This window comes from Canis lupus, chromosome 22 (assembly GCF_048164855.1).
Source record: "Canis lupus baileyi chromosome 22, mCanLup2.hap1, whole genome shotgun sequence".
Classification (NCBI taxonomy): Eukaryota; Metazoa; Chordata; class Mammalia; order Carnivora; family Canidae; genus Canis; species Canis lupus.
In genome coordinates this window covers 49,211,990-49,228,027 of record NC_132859.1, presented here as the reverse complement: position 1 = coordinate 49,228,027, position 16,038 = coordinate 49,211,990, and the positions used below count along the sequence as shown (strand labels likewise).

At 36.6% G+C, this 16,038-nt stretch overlaps 1 protein-coding gene across 45 annotated transcripts in view; it reads left to right on the top strand.

Annotated features, from left to right (window-relative positions):
* CLASP2 (cytoplasmic linker associated protein 2) overlaps positions 1-16,038 on the top strand; it is a 177,324-nt gene that overhangs the window by 147,495 nt on the left and 13,791 nt on the right. For all 45 annotated transcript variants that reach the window (XM_072793516.1, XM_072793514.1, XM_072793515.1 and 42 more), the window contains 4 exons: positions 2,819-2,962; positions 4,310-4,416; positions 6,094-6,247; positions 9,660-9,888. In XM_072793516.1, the coding sequence (XP_072649617.1) occupies positions 2,819-2,962; positions 4,310-4,416; positions 6,094-6,247; positions 9,660-9,888 (634 nt within the window). The remainder of the gene's footprint in view (positions 1-2,818; positions 2,963-4,309; positions 4,417-6,093; positions 6,248-9,659; positions 9,889-16,038) is intronic.

Genomic DNA, 16,038 nt, shown 5'->3' with positions numbered 1-16,038 from the left:
GAACATATGACTCTTGATCTCAGAGTTGTAAGTTTAAGCCCCACATTGGGTATAGAGATTACTTTAAAAAATAAAATCTTATGATAAAAAAATCTTTAAAAAGAAAAAAAGAACAAACTGTAGGTCACCAGAGGGGAGATTGGTGGGGGGATGGGTTTAATAGGTGCTGAGGATTAAGGAGTCCATTTTAATGAACACTGGGTAATGTATGGTATTATTGAATTACTATATGTATACCTGAAGCTAATAACATTGACACTGTATGTTAACAAACTAGAATTTAAAAAAAAAAATCTTAAGGGGCATCTGAGTAGCTCAGTCTTTTGAGTGTCTGCATTCGGCTCAGGTCATGATCCTAGGGTCCTGGGATCGAGCCCCACATCAGGCTCCCTGCTCAGTGGAGAGCCTCCTTTTCCCTCTCCCTCTCCTCCTCCCCCTCCCTCTACTCATGCTTGCTCACACGCATGCACACTCTCTCTCTTGCTCACTCGCTCTCTTTTCTCTTGCTCTTTATTTTTAAAAAACAATAAAAACTTTTTAAAAAATGGAATACAGTTTTCTAATAAAGACCTGATTTATGTTGTGAAATAATAAATGAATAAAAATGCATCTAGTAAAGCAAATGTGATGCTAAAATATAAACTAACAGAAATGAAGGACTATCAAAATATGCTAAAACTATTGCATTTTAAATCATACAACTTGGGCAGCCCCGGTGGCTCAGCGGTTTAGCGCCGCCTTCAGCCCAGGGCGTGATCCTGGAGACCCAGGATCGAGTCCCACGTCGGGCTCTCTGTATGGAGCCTGCTTCTCCCTCTGCCTGTGTCTCTGCCTCTCTCTCTCTGTCTCTATGAATAAATAAATAAAATATTAAAAAAAAATAAAAATAAAAAATAAATAAATCATACAACTTAAACCCATATTATTTAATGCAGAAATAGACAAATAGATCAATAGAACATAAAGGAAGATCAGAGGATCAGAAATATAGTTCAGTTTATATAGGTGGTTAATTCATGATAAGGATGTCACTTCATGAGGAAAGGATATACTCACTGATAAATGGTTTTGGAACAGTTGGGCTCTCTACCTCTGAGGGGAAGAAAGCTGAGTCTCATACACCAAAATATACCCTGGATAGAATAAAGTATGCCTTAACAATCATCAATTCATTTGCTCACAGTAACTTGAGGTAGTTTTAGTGTTGTTCCAAAAAAGACCCAGGATCATAAAGTTTTGTTTCAAGATACAAATAGGTTTTTTTAAGTTTTTATTTCAGAGAGAGAAAGAAAGTGTGTGCTCAAGGTGAGAGACGGGCAGGGGGAGAGGGAGAAGCAGAGAATTTCAAAAAAAAAATTCCCCGCTGAGTGTAGAGCCTGACACAGGGCTCAATCTCACAACACTGTGGTGATCTGAACCAAAACCAAGAGTCAGATACTTAACTGACTGAACCACTCAGGCACCCCTAAAGTACAAATAGTTTTATTTAAGTACTATTAACATGTTCAAGGACATACCCATGCAATGTATATTTTGTTGTTTTTAACAAAATGGGCTGTTACAGCCGTTGTTTTATTATATTTTTCCTTTAGCAGTATATGATAGCCCTCTCCTGATTTCTTCACGTATAGAGTTTCATCATCTTTCAAGGCTCTGTTGTGTAGTGTGGCACTGCTCCAATGTAACATAATTTAACCATTCCTGTAGAGTTGTATATTCAGATGTCATAAACACAGAACACTTATATTTTCACAGAGTCAGGTCTGAGAAGGTCCAGGACAAGATGCACATATTTTCATTTGAGTCATGTTAACTTTCTATTTAATCTGAATTTCAGAGTTTGGCTTTCAGTAGTTCTGTTGATTACATTAAAAGAAGGAAGTAAATGTATAATTTTCCTAACTGATCTGCGTAAGCTTCATTTTGTTCCCATTTCTACCAAAACATTATTTTCTGTTTATATAAAAATGAATAGTATTAAGTTGCTCTGGATGGACTTTGTATGGCTTAGGGATATATAGATTTATCCTTTTATCTGAAAGTAGTGTTCTTATGAAACCTTTCATACACCAACATGGTGTAAAGCAAAGAAGCAGTTAGCATTAATTTATATGGAAAAACAGAGTTCCTAGACCGAAAAAAATAACGTATTATAGGCTTTTCTGATACCTTAGGGTACATTTTGGGGTTTTTTTTGGTTAGGGAAAATAGATGCTGTTGTAGGTCTTTTTTTTTTTTTTTTTTTAAGATTTTTATTTTATTTATTCAAAGAGAGAGACAGGCAGAGACACAGGCAGAGGGAGAAGCAGGCATCATATAGAGAGCCCAACGTGGGACTCGATCCAGGGTCTCCAGGATCATGCCTCGGGCCGCAGGCGGCACTAAACTGCTGTACCACCGGGGCTGCCCTGTTGTAGGTCTTTCATAAAAGCAAAGTGGCGTCATGTGAGCTTTTGAAAGTTGTAGGATGCCTGTATTTGTCTATTTCCATCCACCTTTCTTCTTGTAATCATTTGAGGAAAACTGAAGTAGCATATATTAGTAAAATAACCCTGGAAACTGGTTAACTTTTGCCATTGAATTCTAGATTGTATTCATGACACTTTTTATATTCTCTTCTTACCTTCAAAAAAAAAAAAAAAAGGTAGGTCAAATATTTTCTTACTCTCCCAAAAAGAAATTTGAGAGCATATGAAGACAACTTCTTTTTCTGTGGGAAAGATGTCCTTGTGCTATTGAACAGAAATGTTGCGTGAAGAAATTATCTCCTTTGAGTAACCAAAATATACTTCTCTACTCCTATGTCTTTGTTTTCTAGGCAGCACAGTCAGTGCTGATTTCCTTATTTGAACTCAATACCCCAGAGTTTACGATGTTATTAGGAGCTTTACCAAAAACTTTTCAGGATGGTGCTACAAAGCTTCTTCATAATCACCTACGAAACACTGGCAATGGAACCCAGGTATCTTTCAGTTATTTTCTTGGCTATTAATGTGATATGATGGTTTCGCAGCAATTGCTTTCTTTTACATGAAGTAAACTTTTGATCCTAGTATATCTATTTTTTTAGTATATCTATTTTTTATCTATTAGGCAGCATCTGCAGTATTAAATACTGTCCTGGAAAGATTACAGTAGTTAGACTTGTTTATGTTATAATTTGGTATATATGATTTGGTTGGTAGTGAATGGTGGTCAGGTATGAACAAGGAAAGCTAACCAGTCCTTATTTGAGGACCAGAGGGGGGATGACTTGGTTACCAAATAAGATCTGAAGAAGGTAGGGCTTTAAAAGGTATCTTCACTAACCCGTTCATGAGGCTGTTTGTCTATAGTTGCTTAAATACAGAATTTTGTTTTAGGGAAGTAAGGTCTGAATAAATGAAGCAATCCAGTGTTTACATACCTAAATGGCATGAATCATTTACATAATATGCCTAAAGAATTAAACTTAGGTTTTAAAACGACAGATCTTTGATCATGGATAAAGGAAAAATTACATGCACTTATGGCAGGCTTAAGGTAAAGTCAGGGTTAAAAACAATCTGAGAAAAAAAAACAATCTGAGAACAATTTCTTGGGACTGAAGTTGGTTATCTTTTTAAAAAGAGAGGGAAACTGGGTGGCGGGCATTAAGGAGGACATGTGATATGGTGAGCACTGGGTGTTGTTATACTATATATGTTGGCAAACTGAATTTAATTTTAAAAAATACAAATAAAAATAAAAGGAGAGGTAATTGTTTAATTATATCTTAAGAGGTAGGTAAATTAATAATACCAAATTTTACTTTGGTGTGTTTGTGAAAATTATTTGTAAAGCAAACCCAAGGAGAGGTAAAATTTGAATGATTGAAGGAAGGGAATTGGCTTAGAATGGGAAGCTAATTTAAAATTGTTAGTTTGCGGGGAGTACCTGGCTGGCTCAGTCCATAGAGTATGAGATTCTCAATGTCAGGGTCATGAATTCAAGCACCACGTAGGGCATGGTGCCTACTTTAAAATTATTTTTTTTAATTTAATAATTAATTAAAATAATTTGAGATCCTGTTGAGTCTTTGAGAAGAAAGATGTTGACAATATTTGAGAGCAGGAGGTGGGTGAAGAAAACAAAAAAAAGAGGTAGATTTTTGAATGGGGAGAAAGTTTTTCCCTAAGAAAGCAGAGATAAGTACTTGAATACTTAAAATATTGACCTACAAATATGGCTTTTCCATATTGTTCAACTTCTTGATTGCATGGCTTCCTTAAGAGCCTTTTAGTTGAACTTACCTATCGTATGATAATATTTATTTGACTACTCCCGTCAGGGTTCCATGGGGAGTCCTTTGACGAGACCAACACCACGTTCACCAGCCAACTGGTCCAGTCCTCTTACTTCTCCTACCAATACATCACAGAATACTTTATCTCCAAGGTAATAAAAGGGTTATTTTCCATCATGGCTTGTGTTTGCAGATTCTCGTTTCATAGACCACAGACATTAATATAATTCCACTTGATTTCCACTTGATTTGAAAGGTCTTGACACATAGAAACTTAGCAGATACAAAACTTTTTTTAAGTTTATTCCAGAACTAACCCTTTAAATGAAAATAATGCATAGGATATAAAAATTTTTGTAAGTGAAAAGAAAACCTACACAGCTTTTATAAATTACTACTTGAAGCATTAAATGTCATAGTTCTATTACTCAGATATGCTTATAGACAAAAACATAAAAACAGAGAAGAACAAATAAGGAAAGGCTAAATATAAAATGGTCAGGGATGCCTAGGTGACTCAGTAGTTGAGCATCTGCCTTTGGCTCAGGGCATGATTCTGGGATCTGGGGATCGAGTCCTGCATCAGCCTTCCCACAGGGAGCCTGTTTCTCCCTCTGTCTATGTCTCTGCCTCTCTCTCTGTGTCTCTCATGAATAAAAAAATAAAATATTTAAAAATAAAAGAAATGGTCATATATTTGTCTTAGAAAAAAATGTGTCTGTGAAATTGGTCTTTAATGTAAAATATATAAGCTGTGTAAAATTTTCAGACACTTGTGCAGTTCAAGCATGGGCTGTATTTCAGATGAGGTTCTTGACTCATTAATAGACTAATATTTTTTTCCCTTTTCTTGGCCTTTTAAAAAAATAGTATGCATAGTAGTCATATTTATTAACATAGTTATTAACTTAATTTTATTAGCCATATATCATAGCTGCTTCGTAATATTTATTACAATTATAGGATACTTCATCAGCATCTAAGGAAGAAAAAAAGATTGCAAACTTAACATTTAGCTTGTTTATTCCTTGTTATATATGTGTAACGTGATGGCTAAATTCCAGCTTCAGTTGAGTTTTAGAATTTGACTATAAAAATGTCAGTAACGTGTATTATGTTCAGTGTTAAAACTTCTCTGCCTTCCTATAAATTTGTGAAAAATACATTTATCTTTAAACTATACCATTATTATAAGTTAATCACAGGAGTTGGCAAACTTTCTGTAAAGGGACATATGGTAAACATTTCAGACCTTGCAGGCCATGCAGTCTTTGTTGCCTTTACAATGTCTGTTGTTACAGTGTGAAAATAGCTGTAGAGGATGCCTGAATAAGTTCCAATACAATTTTATTTATGGGCACTGAAGTAAGAATTTTATGATTTTCATGTGTCTAGAAATGTTATTTTGACTTTTTTTCAACTGTTTTTTGTTTGTTTTTTGGTGGGCAGCAAAGCAAAGTTTATTGAGCAGTAGTAGAGTTCAGCAAAATTTATTGAGCGATAGTACAAAGCTCCCCAAGAGGGAGAAGACCCCAGAGGGTTCTCTCTCAACTATTTAAAAAGTAAACATTTTTAGATTGGAAGGGTCATGGTTTGCTGACCCCTGGTTAATCAGAACATTTTTGAAGGTAACAGACAAACCAATTGCTAAAGGCTATGCACCTAGAGTCGTTGTAAGCTGCCCTTGGTGGGTAGACTAGGGGACATACCGTAACCATTTATAGTTGTCAGGTTTAGTTTGGTTTTGCTAATGATGCTTTGGGGAATCCTACATAATCTCAAATGTGTTTGTGTTTTAAAACTATAATTAGTTGTCATCTTTTTCTTAGTGCATTTGATTATGACACCGAAAATATGAACTCTGAAGATATTTATAGCTCTCTTAGAGGTGTCACTGAAGCAATTCAGAATTTCAGCTTCCGTAGTCAAGAAGATATGAATGAACCATTGAAAAGGGATTCTAAAAAAGACGATGGTGATTCCGTGAGTATTTGAAAATTCTTTCATTGCAGGCTTTTCCATTAAGAGATTTCTTTTTAAAGATAGCTTTATTTATTTGAGAGAGCGTGCATACACACTTGAGCTGGGGGAGTAGAAGAGGGAGAGAGAATCTTAAGCAAGCTCCACACCCAGTCAGGAGCCTGACACAGGGCTCAATCTGATGATCATGACCTGAGCCGAAATCAAGAATCAGACACCTAACTGACTGAGCCACCCAGGTGCCCCTCATTAAAGAGATTTTTGTTGGATCATTTGTGTTTGTTTGTTTTAAACTTTGCTTTTTGTCATTTTCAAATGTAACTTTTTGGGGGTCAGTCACTCTGCAAGCATTCACTGAGCATCCACCACATGCCAGGCACTGTTTTGGGTCTTTGATTTTACAAGGCAAAGTCGCTGCCTTCAAGTTCCTTATAAATGTTCAGATAGAGATGAGTACTTTTGAGTTTTAGGTTAGAACATAAAGTGAATCTATTTTAGATTAATTGGTCAGGGAAGGCCTAAGTCAGTGGCATTTGCATCAAGAATAAATTAAAAAAAAAAAAGAATAAATAAAGCCATACAAGATCTAGGAGAGAAGAATTGCATAAAAGAAGTGGCAAGTGCAAAAACAGTTAGATGGAATCAAGTTGTGCATAGTTGGAAACCAGATGAAAGGCAGTGTTGTTGGATTGTTGTGAAAGAGTTGGAGGGTAGAACATAAGCCAGATAGGTTTTTATTTTCTCATTAAGTGTAGTGATAGAGATTTGCATCATCAGTTTGTATGGCTCCAATTGAGAATGTTAGGACTCATTTTTCTGACATTGGTAAATATTGTTCAGTTTGTTGCTTCTGCCATCATACAAAGAATAGTTGTTTTTTTAGTTGGGGAGGGGGAGAAAAGAATAGTTGTTTTATTTTTTTGTTTTTAAATATTTTATTTATTTATTCATGAGAGACACAGAGAGAGAGGCAGAGACACAGGCAGAGGGAGAAGCAGGCTCCATGCAGGGAGCCCGACGTGGGACTCGATCCCGGGATTCCAGGACCACACCCCGGGCCAAAGGCAGGCGCTAAACTGCTGAGCCACCCAGGGATCCCCAGAATAGTTATTTTTTTACACTGTTAATTATTTTTCTCAAAACAAGCCATTCCACTATTTCCTATGGAATCCATGGTTCCTCAGTGTTTGTAGAATTGTAGAACATTGTAGTACTTCAGCACATCTCTAAAGGACTTTCTCTTCTGCCTTCCTTACTGCTTTCCTGCTGTTTTCTCCCCATGCCTATCTGGCAGATGGCCCTACTAAATTGGATGCCAGAAACCAGCTTACTACTCATATCTGAGGTTCTCCACCCCAAAAGCTATATGAGGTAACAATAATAGCTTAATAATAAAAGTCACTGTTTGAGACATTTTTCCCTCAGAGATAGCAGAGTGCAGTGTGAGGAGCTCAAACAGTGGATTCTGGCTGAAGAATTTAAACAATTCCAATTCCTGGCAGTTATTAACTTGTTAGATTATTTTATCACTTCTAAGCCTCAGTGTCTTCATTAGAAAAATGATGATATTACTGCCTACGTTAAAAGTTACTATAATAAATTATATGACTCACTATATAGCTACATCCAGTTGCTTGTTTGAACTTCTCATCTTTTTCCCTAGAACTCTTCCTTTCTGTTTCAGTTGATAGCAGCCCTAATTGCTCAGCCAAAAACTTTGGACCAAAGACTTGTCCTTGTTTCCTCTCTTTGTCATCCTCCATACTCAGTCTGTCAAGAAATCTGTTAGTTGTTTTCAAAATATATCCAAAACCCATCCACTTCCCATCACTGCTATTTTAGCTTGAACTATCATCATCATCAATTCATTTACCTGGGTTTTTAAAATAGGTACCTGCCTAATTGGCCTTCTTGATTCTGCCTGTTGGTCTCCTGTCATCCGTTCTTACTCCTCAACTTATAACTCTGTAGGCGGTCCCAGACTACAAGCCAGAGTCTCCTGTTACCTCTCTGGCCTCATGTCCTACTACTTTCCCCTGCTCCAGCCATACTAGCCTCCTTGCTATTTCTTGAACTTCCTGGGCATGCTTTTGCTTCGGGGCCTTTGTCTTGGCTATTCCCTCTGTCTTAGACATCCTTCCTCAGATAGCTCCATGGCTGATTTCCTCAATTCCTTCAAGTCTGTTCAAGAGGCTTACTCTGACCACCCTATCTGATCTGCACCCTCTTCCTCCCACCACAACTCTCATGGTCCCTTTAATCCTGCACTGTCTCCCATACACCAGTCACCTTTTACTATTCCATATACTTTACTTGTTCTTTATGTTTGTAAATGTCTGTTCCCCCCACTAGAATAAACTCTGAAGGTGGACATCATTCTCTCTTTTGTTCACTAATATATCCCCACCTCCAAGAACAATGCATGGCACACAGAAGGGGTAGAGTAAATATTTGAAGAATATTTGTAAAGCACCTAAGTAATGGCTTAGCACACAGTTGCTGTGAGTAGACAGTGACAATGGTGATATTGGTAGTTGTAATGATTTTCATAATAGAATTAGTATCAGTGTTAGTATTGATGTTTTGATAAGTCTGTTAATGTAATCAAACTGTATCAAGCATTCTTTCAAAAGTTATAGTCCTTAAGGCCTTTTTTTTTTTTTTTTAACAGCAGGCCTTTTTAAAGAAAAATTGATTCTCTTATACTTAATTGACATGCTTTCATTGTATAATTTACTACCTTAATAATGGAATCTGGCAGATTTTAGTTCTGTGTTGTTATTGAAAATCCTCTTATAACTTTAACTGGCATAGAGAAGCCTTTGGTAATCCCACTGTATATTGTTTGGTCACGCCATTAACAGGGGAACTATAGGAATCATTAGAAACAGCATTCCTTTATGGTTCTTATTTGCCCTCACAGCTGTGGGTTTGAGGTGTTTATTTTTACATCTTTACTATAAGATTTGACATTTTGAATGTTCAATTTTAACTCATCATGTTAATTCCCATTACTTAATTTTTTCAGAGGTTTATTGTTACCTTTTTAAAATAGACTTTGAAGCAATAGGGAAACCTCTTTTTAGAATTTTTTTTTACATTTTTTAATTTAAAATCAATTTGTCCTTTTAGAATTTCAAAGAAATATTTTAAAATGAACTAATTTGCAAGATGCTTGGGTATCTCAGTCTGACTGAGTAAAACGTCTGACTCTTGATTTCACCTAAGGTGGTGATCTCAGAGTCGTGAAATTGAGCCCTGTATCAGGCTCCATGCCCAGCATGGAGCCTGCAGGGATTCTGTCTTCCTCTCTCTCTCTGTCCCTCCCCACCCTCCTTCTCTCAAATAAGCAAATAAGTAAAATGTTTTTTAAAACATAAATTAATTTGCTATACCTTTTCCTCCCCATTAATAGATGTGTGGTGGTCCTGGGATGCCTGACCCAAGAGCAGGAGGTGATGCTACTGATTCAAGCCAAACAGCCCTTGATAATAAAGCTTCATTGCTCCATTCAATGCCTGCTCACTCCTCTCCACGTGCTCGAGACTATAATCCATATAACTATTCAGATAGCATCAGTTCCTTCAATAAGTCTGCCCTCAAGGAAGCCATGTTTGATGATGATGCTGACCAGTTTCCTGATGGTAGGTTCTGGGTCATATTTTGTCACCTGTGTTTTAGAGGACTGGGAATCAATGAAGCAAAAGAAATTGACATGCTCTTTTATTATAACTCCCTAAGAAGTAAGAAGCTTTGGGATGAGAATGTCTCTCCCATCTCGTAGGAGCTCATTTCTAGTGATTTGGTAGTTTTCTACCCCAGAATGAGAAACAGGGTAATCCTGAGATCATACTCAAAATCAGGAAAACCTTACTGACCGCTCAACTGCTCAACTGAAATCAGTTGTAGCCTATAAATTTAGTTTATCTTTAGACACAATTCAGTCATTAATTTTTATACCAGCATGACAAAACCTTAGAAAAACTACCCGTTGTTTATAATAGCCCTTTAATAAAGTAAGAAATCATAAACTCTGGTAAGATGCATTCAAGACCAGATGTGAAAATCTACCATTAGAATTTGGAGCCAATTTAGGACTAGCTCTGGTACTTACAGTGACTTATACCAAGGATGTGGGACTAGCCCTAACATTCACAGTGGCTTGGAACATGGGCATAGGACTAAGTTCTAACACTTACTAAGCTGTACGGTCTATTTGGTTGACTGTCTTGAGTGTCACTTCTGAAAGAGGGTGCAGATATACTACTACCTACTCTTCCAATTACAGTATGCAGTTAGGTTTACAAAAGATGTATAAAAACTGATACAAAGTACAATACATTGCAAATGGTTTAGGTATTTTTAATAAGGAATTACATTTTTCCTGTATGAATTACATAATTCTTTTTTTTTTAATTGAAAACTCTAGTGTAAAGCAATAGATAACTATATATGGGTAAATTTGAAAGTCCCCCCACCTTACCAGCCTCATGATACTATACTTAGGAAGTTTCTGATTTTCCTTTGTTCCTCCAGTGTTGCTGTCAGTGAACCTCTTTCTGCATAAACTTTTATGCACATACGTAAGTAAGAGATTCTTAGAGATATAATTTCTCAATTAAGGGATATGTAAGTTGAAATTTTGAGAGTTACTACCCAATTACCAACTCAAAACTCTTGGCCAGTTTAGGTAGTGCTGATTTCCCTACTGGCACAAGATGTTCAGATGTTTTAAAATTTTGTCATCATGATGGATATAAGGCAGGCCATCCTAATGAGCATTTCCTTAATACTAGGAAGACTGAGTAGTTGGATATCAGAGATTTTTTAATTTTTGTAATTAGGTAAGTGGAAAAAATCCCCACTTTTATTTCTTTGATTACTGATAAGGTTGACGAATCATGTTTCTACCAGTATGTCATGTTAAAAGTCTCAGTATATCACAATTACTACAAAGACAAAATTATGACAACTTGCCAAACTAAGTCCAAATTACATAAGGGTGTATAAAATTGCCAAAATGATTCACTTTGGTGTGTTTTGATCTGTCACAAATAGTTGATTCTGTTGCTGAGGTTTAGTCACAATAGCAGCAAACAGGAAGGAGTAAATTGGACCTAGTGTGAGTGTGTCCTTTAAACCCTCCCTTGTTGCAGCAGCATGGTAAACTGAGACCTGGTATTAGCAGCTTTAATTGTTCTTAAATTATTTATGTACAGAGGTCACAAACTGGGAGACCAAATTGTTTCCACTGACATTTCTTGCCTTGGCTGCGATATATATATATATATAATTTTTTTTATTTTAAAACAAAAGCTTAAAAGATAGGGATATAGCACATAGAACTTTTTCTTGTGCTATAAGTAAGAGTAAGCTGTCAAAAAAAAAAAAAAAGAGTAAGCTGTCAAACTGATGCTCCATCGCCCCAAATACTTCAGGATATACTTTCTATAAACAAAGACATTCTCCCACATATAACCACAATATCCTTTTTTTTTTTTTTTAACCACAATATCCTTATCCAAATCAGGTAATTATCATCAGTACATTAATAACCGCCTGCCCCATTAGAGTTTTGTCTAATTGTCCCAATGATACCTTCTAGCCAAAGGATCCACTTCATAATCTCACATTGCATTCAATCATCGTGTCTCTGTAGTCCTCTTCAGTGTTCAGTCTTTCCTTTGTTCTTGTGACCATGGCACTTTTAAAGATCAGAGACCAATTATTTTGTAGCATTTCCCTCAATTTAGGCTTGTCTGATGTTTTCTCATGATTGGATTCAGGTCATGTGCTCTTGGCATCAGTGTCCCAAAAGTGATAGTGCATTCTTCAGGTAATACATGATTTCACTTTGCCCTTTGACTGGTGATATAAACTTGGTCACTTGATTATGGAGGTAGTTACTAGGCTTCTCCATTGTGAAGTTACTCATTTTGTAATTAAATAAGTGTTTTGTGGGGAGATACCATAAAACTGTGTTAAAATGTATTCATTTAGGGGATCCCTGGGTGGCTCAGCGGTTTGACGCCTGCCTTTGGCCCAGGGCGTGATCCTGGAGTCCCGGGATCGAGTCCCGTGTCAGGCTCCCGGCATGGAGTCTGCTTCTCCCTCCTCCTGTGTGTCTGCCTCTCTCTCTCTGTCTATCATGAAATAAATAAATAAATTTTTTTAAATGTATTCATTTAAAAAGTTTCATTTATATATTTCTAACAGTATGAACTCGTGGTTTACATTGTACTCAATGGGTTATAATTTATAACTATCATTTATTTTGATGCTCAAATTGTCTTTGATTTGACCTGTTCTTTTGATATGTCCCCATCCTTGCGTGCTGGAATGACAAAATATTGTTCTGTCCCTGCTTCAGTTCTGGAATCAATAATTTCTTCAAGAATTGATCCTTGGTTTCACTAAATGGAAAATGGTTTTTAAAGGCTAGAGTCTGCCCACAAGGTGTACTTACTGCTAGTGGGCTATCACTATTCCCAAGACTTCTCAGTGGCCAGAGCTAGGGAATGTGTGTGTATGTATGTGTGTATATGTGTACACACACTAATTTACATGTATTTTATTCATCAAAAGCTTACATAAATAACTCCCAATTCCAATTTAGCACCATAAGATTAGTTCTAGTTTCCTCCTTTCTCATATTGATAAACTCCCTTTTTCCTGACACTGAGAAACCTGCCTTCATTATCTTTAATATATTTACTTACTTGATCAGTCCTCCTCTATGCAGCCAGTTTTCCATCTCTGCCACTACCTCCCTACTTGCACAGATGTAATCCTTACCTTGGTGGGCTCTGACAGGTCACACCTGGTCTACCACTCCTGTGGATACTCTTCTTGCCATCGCTGAGCTCTAAAATTCCATACTTTCACGTGTAGAAACCCTGCTTACTCTGCTCAGGAATCTGTGTCCCCAGGCCTGGTCATTTGTAATTTTGATGAATGGAAAAATCTCTTCATTCATGAGGCTGTTTTTGTTTTTGTTTTTGTTTTTGTTTTCTCCCAACTGCTTATGTTAGAGTTAATTAGTATACCACAAAGCCAAAATTGTGACAGCTTAGCAAGAATACCCATTATTGACTGATTCTGTTTTCCTTTAGTAAAGATCATATGTTTTCCATTTGTTAAAGAAAACACCTTTAGAAATTATATAACTGAAATATAAACTGTATAGAATATTTTGAACTTGAGAAAATTACTTCTTCGCAGCAAAAAAATAATTTCTAATTGATTTCTGAAACATAAGACAGCTTTTTATGTTGAACACTCTTGGAAAATGGATAAGCCATCAGTTAAATAAAATAGTTGCTCGGGACGCCTAGGTGGCTTAGTGGTTGAGCATCTGCCTTTGGCTCAGGGCGTGATCCTCGAGTCCCGGGATCGAGTCCCACATTGGGCTCCCTGCATGGAGCCTACTTCTCCCTCTGCCTATGTCTCTGCCTCTCTGTGTCTCTCATGAATAAGTAAATAAAATCTAATAAATAAATCGTATTTGCTCTAAGCTTCATATAGCAGTCATTTATTATTTATGTTCATTTTTATTTTTATTTTTATTTTTTTTATTTTTTTTATGTTCATTTTTAAATTTGAGATAGGGAAGACCTTATTTGACATTATTTTATTGTGAACATTGCAAACATTACCCATTCCTTTTAATTTTATTAACCTCCATTGGTCTTTTGATTTTCCTTCCATGTCTGCCCCAATGCAAAATTTCTCCCCATTTTTTTGTTTTTAAGCACATAACTTGGGACACCTGGATGGCTCAGTGGTTGGGCATCTGCGTTTGGCTCAGGGTGAGATCCTGGAGTCCCAGGATCGAGTCCTGCATCAGGCTCCTTGGGGGGGGGCCTGCTTCTCCTTCTGCCTATGTCTCTGCCTGTGTGTGTGTGTGTGTGTGTGTGTGTCCCTTACGAAGAGACATCCGTAACTTTTGGCAGGAGATAATTATTTTGTTCAAGTCTATGTCTCTGCCTCTGTGTGTGTGTGTGTGTGTGTGTGTGTCTTACAAAGAGACGTCCATAACTTTTGGCAGGAGATAATTATTTTGTTCAAGTCAGAATTTCTATAAAAAACTTTTTTTGAAGTTCTGAGACTTATTTATTATGTCTCTTATTCAGATGTTTCTGTACATGTTACAGACAAATACATTAGTGATAAATTTTTCTAAATTAACAAGTCCAGGCACCTGGGTGGCTTCTGGGTTAAGCATCTGCTTTTGGCTTGGATCGTCATCCCAGGTACTGGGATCAAGCCCTACATCAGGCTCCTTGCTTGAGGAGAGCCTGCTTCTCCCTCTCTCTCTGCCTGCTGCTTCCCTTACTTTGCTTTCGCTCACTCGCTCACTCTCTCTGTCAAATAAATAAATTAAAAAAAAAATTAACGTAAAAAAAAAATCCCCTAATGACTACATCTAATAATGATCTTTGTAAAGTTTACCAAGGACTATACTACTACAGAATAATATCGCTAGTGAAGATGATTCTGTTATTCAAGGAAGACTCATATCAAAGTTTGCCAATGAAAAGAATATCTCATGTTTTCTCAGCACTGCAACAGAAATATCAGAATTGTGCCAATATTTGTCACAAGAACACAAAGAAAATTAATATTAGTGAGTTTATTGTATTCTAAGCCCAGATCTCATGATCGTAGGAAGTCATAGTCTCTTCCCATTTTACTCCTAAGAAAACTGAGCCTCCAGAGTTAAGAATGTGTGTCTACTTCACAAAGGAAGGGTAAGAGGCACAGGCTTAATGGGATTCCAGAGCCTTTTCTGTTCGCATGACCATGATGCCTGTCAGAAGAGGAGATACAGTTGGTTACACTTTAATTGAGTACTTTAGGTTTATCTCATTTTGTATCATATAAATCCATTTATGACAAAATATGTTTTCTTTGGCAGAAATTACTTTCCTGTCATCTGTTCAGACCGTTTTATGTCAAATCATTTCTAATTATCTCCTTAGAGTAACTAAAAAAGCCTATATTTATGGAGAAAAGAGCTGCATTCCTTTGAAAACATTTTTTTGTGAATTCCCTTTATTGGGCTGAAATAAAATACACTCTTACCAGAACAATCCTCTGACATCTGTGAAAGTCTGATAACGTGACTTTTATGAGGTTTAAAGAGATGGATGCATTTATCATGCCAGAGTAGCTGCTGTTAAACCAGTGATACTGTTCCAGTGTTGGTCTATATAATGAAATTATTGTAAGACAGTTTTTATCCTCCAAATTAAGATGTCATCTTTGAACTCAAGATGTTCTTCTTTTTCATAGTTTGCTCTCCATTTTATAGAGGTTTTCTCAAAGCCCTAATCTGGTTCACCTTAGTGATCATTCTTTCCAGATTATGTCACATTTTTAAGCTCAAGAATTGCATTTTGTGCTCTGTGTAAGAGGTTGTTAGTGCTCAAATTGTAGTTCCATGAAAGTTGGTATACTAAACTTCCTTTTTAATAGTGAATGTTGTCACTACATTTTAATTCAATTTCCCTTCCCTATCATCTGTTAGTTATACTCAGTTGAATTCATCTATTCTTTTTTTATTTTTAGAGAGGAAGTAAGGGAAAAGGGGGAGAGGGAGAGAGAGGATGACCTGAGCTGAAATCAAGAGTGGGGTGCTTAACAGACTGAGCTACCCAGATGCCCCTGAACTCATCTATTCTAATAGTTTGGCTTGCTTTCCTTTCCTCAAGTTTCTGAATCCCCCTAAGTAAAATATAATTTCTCTTTCCCTACTTATATTTGTGGGTTCTGTACAACCTCTGTCAGGCCAT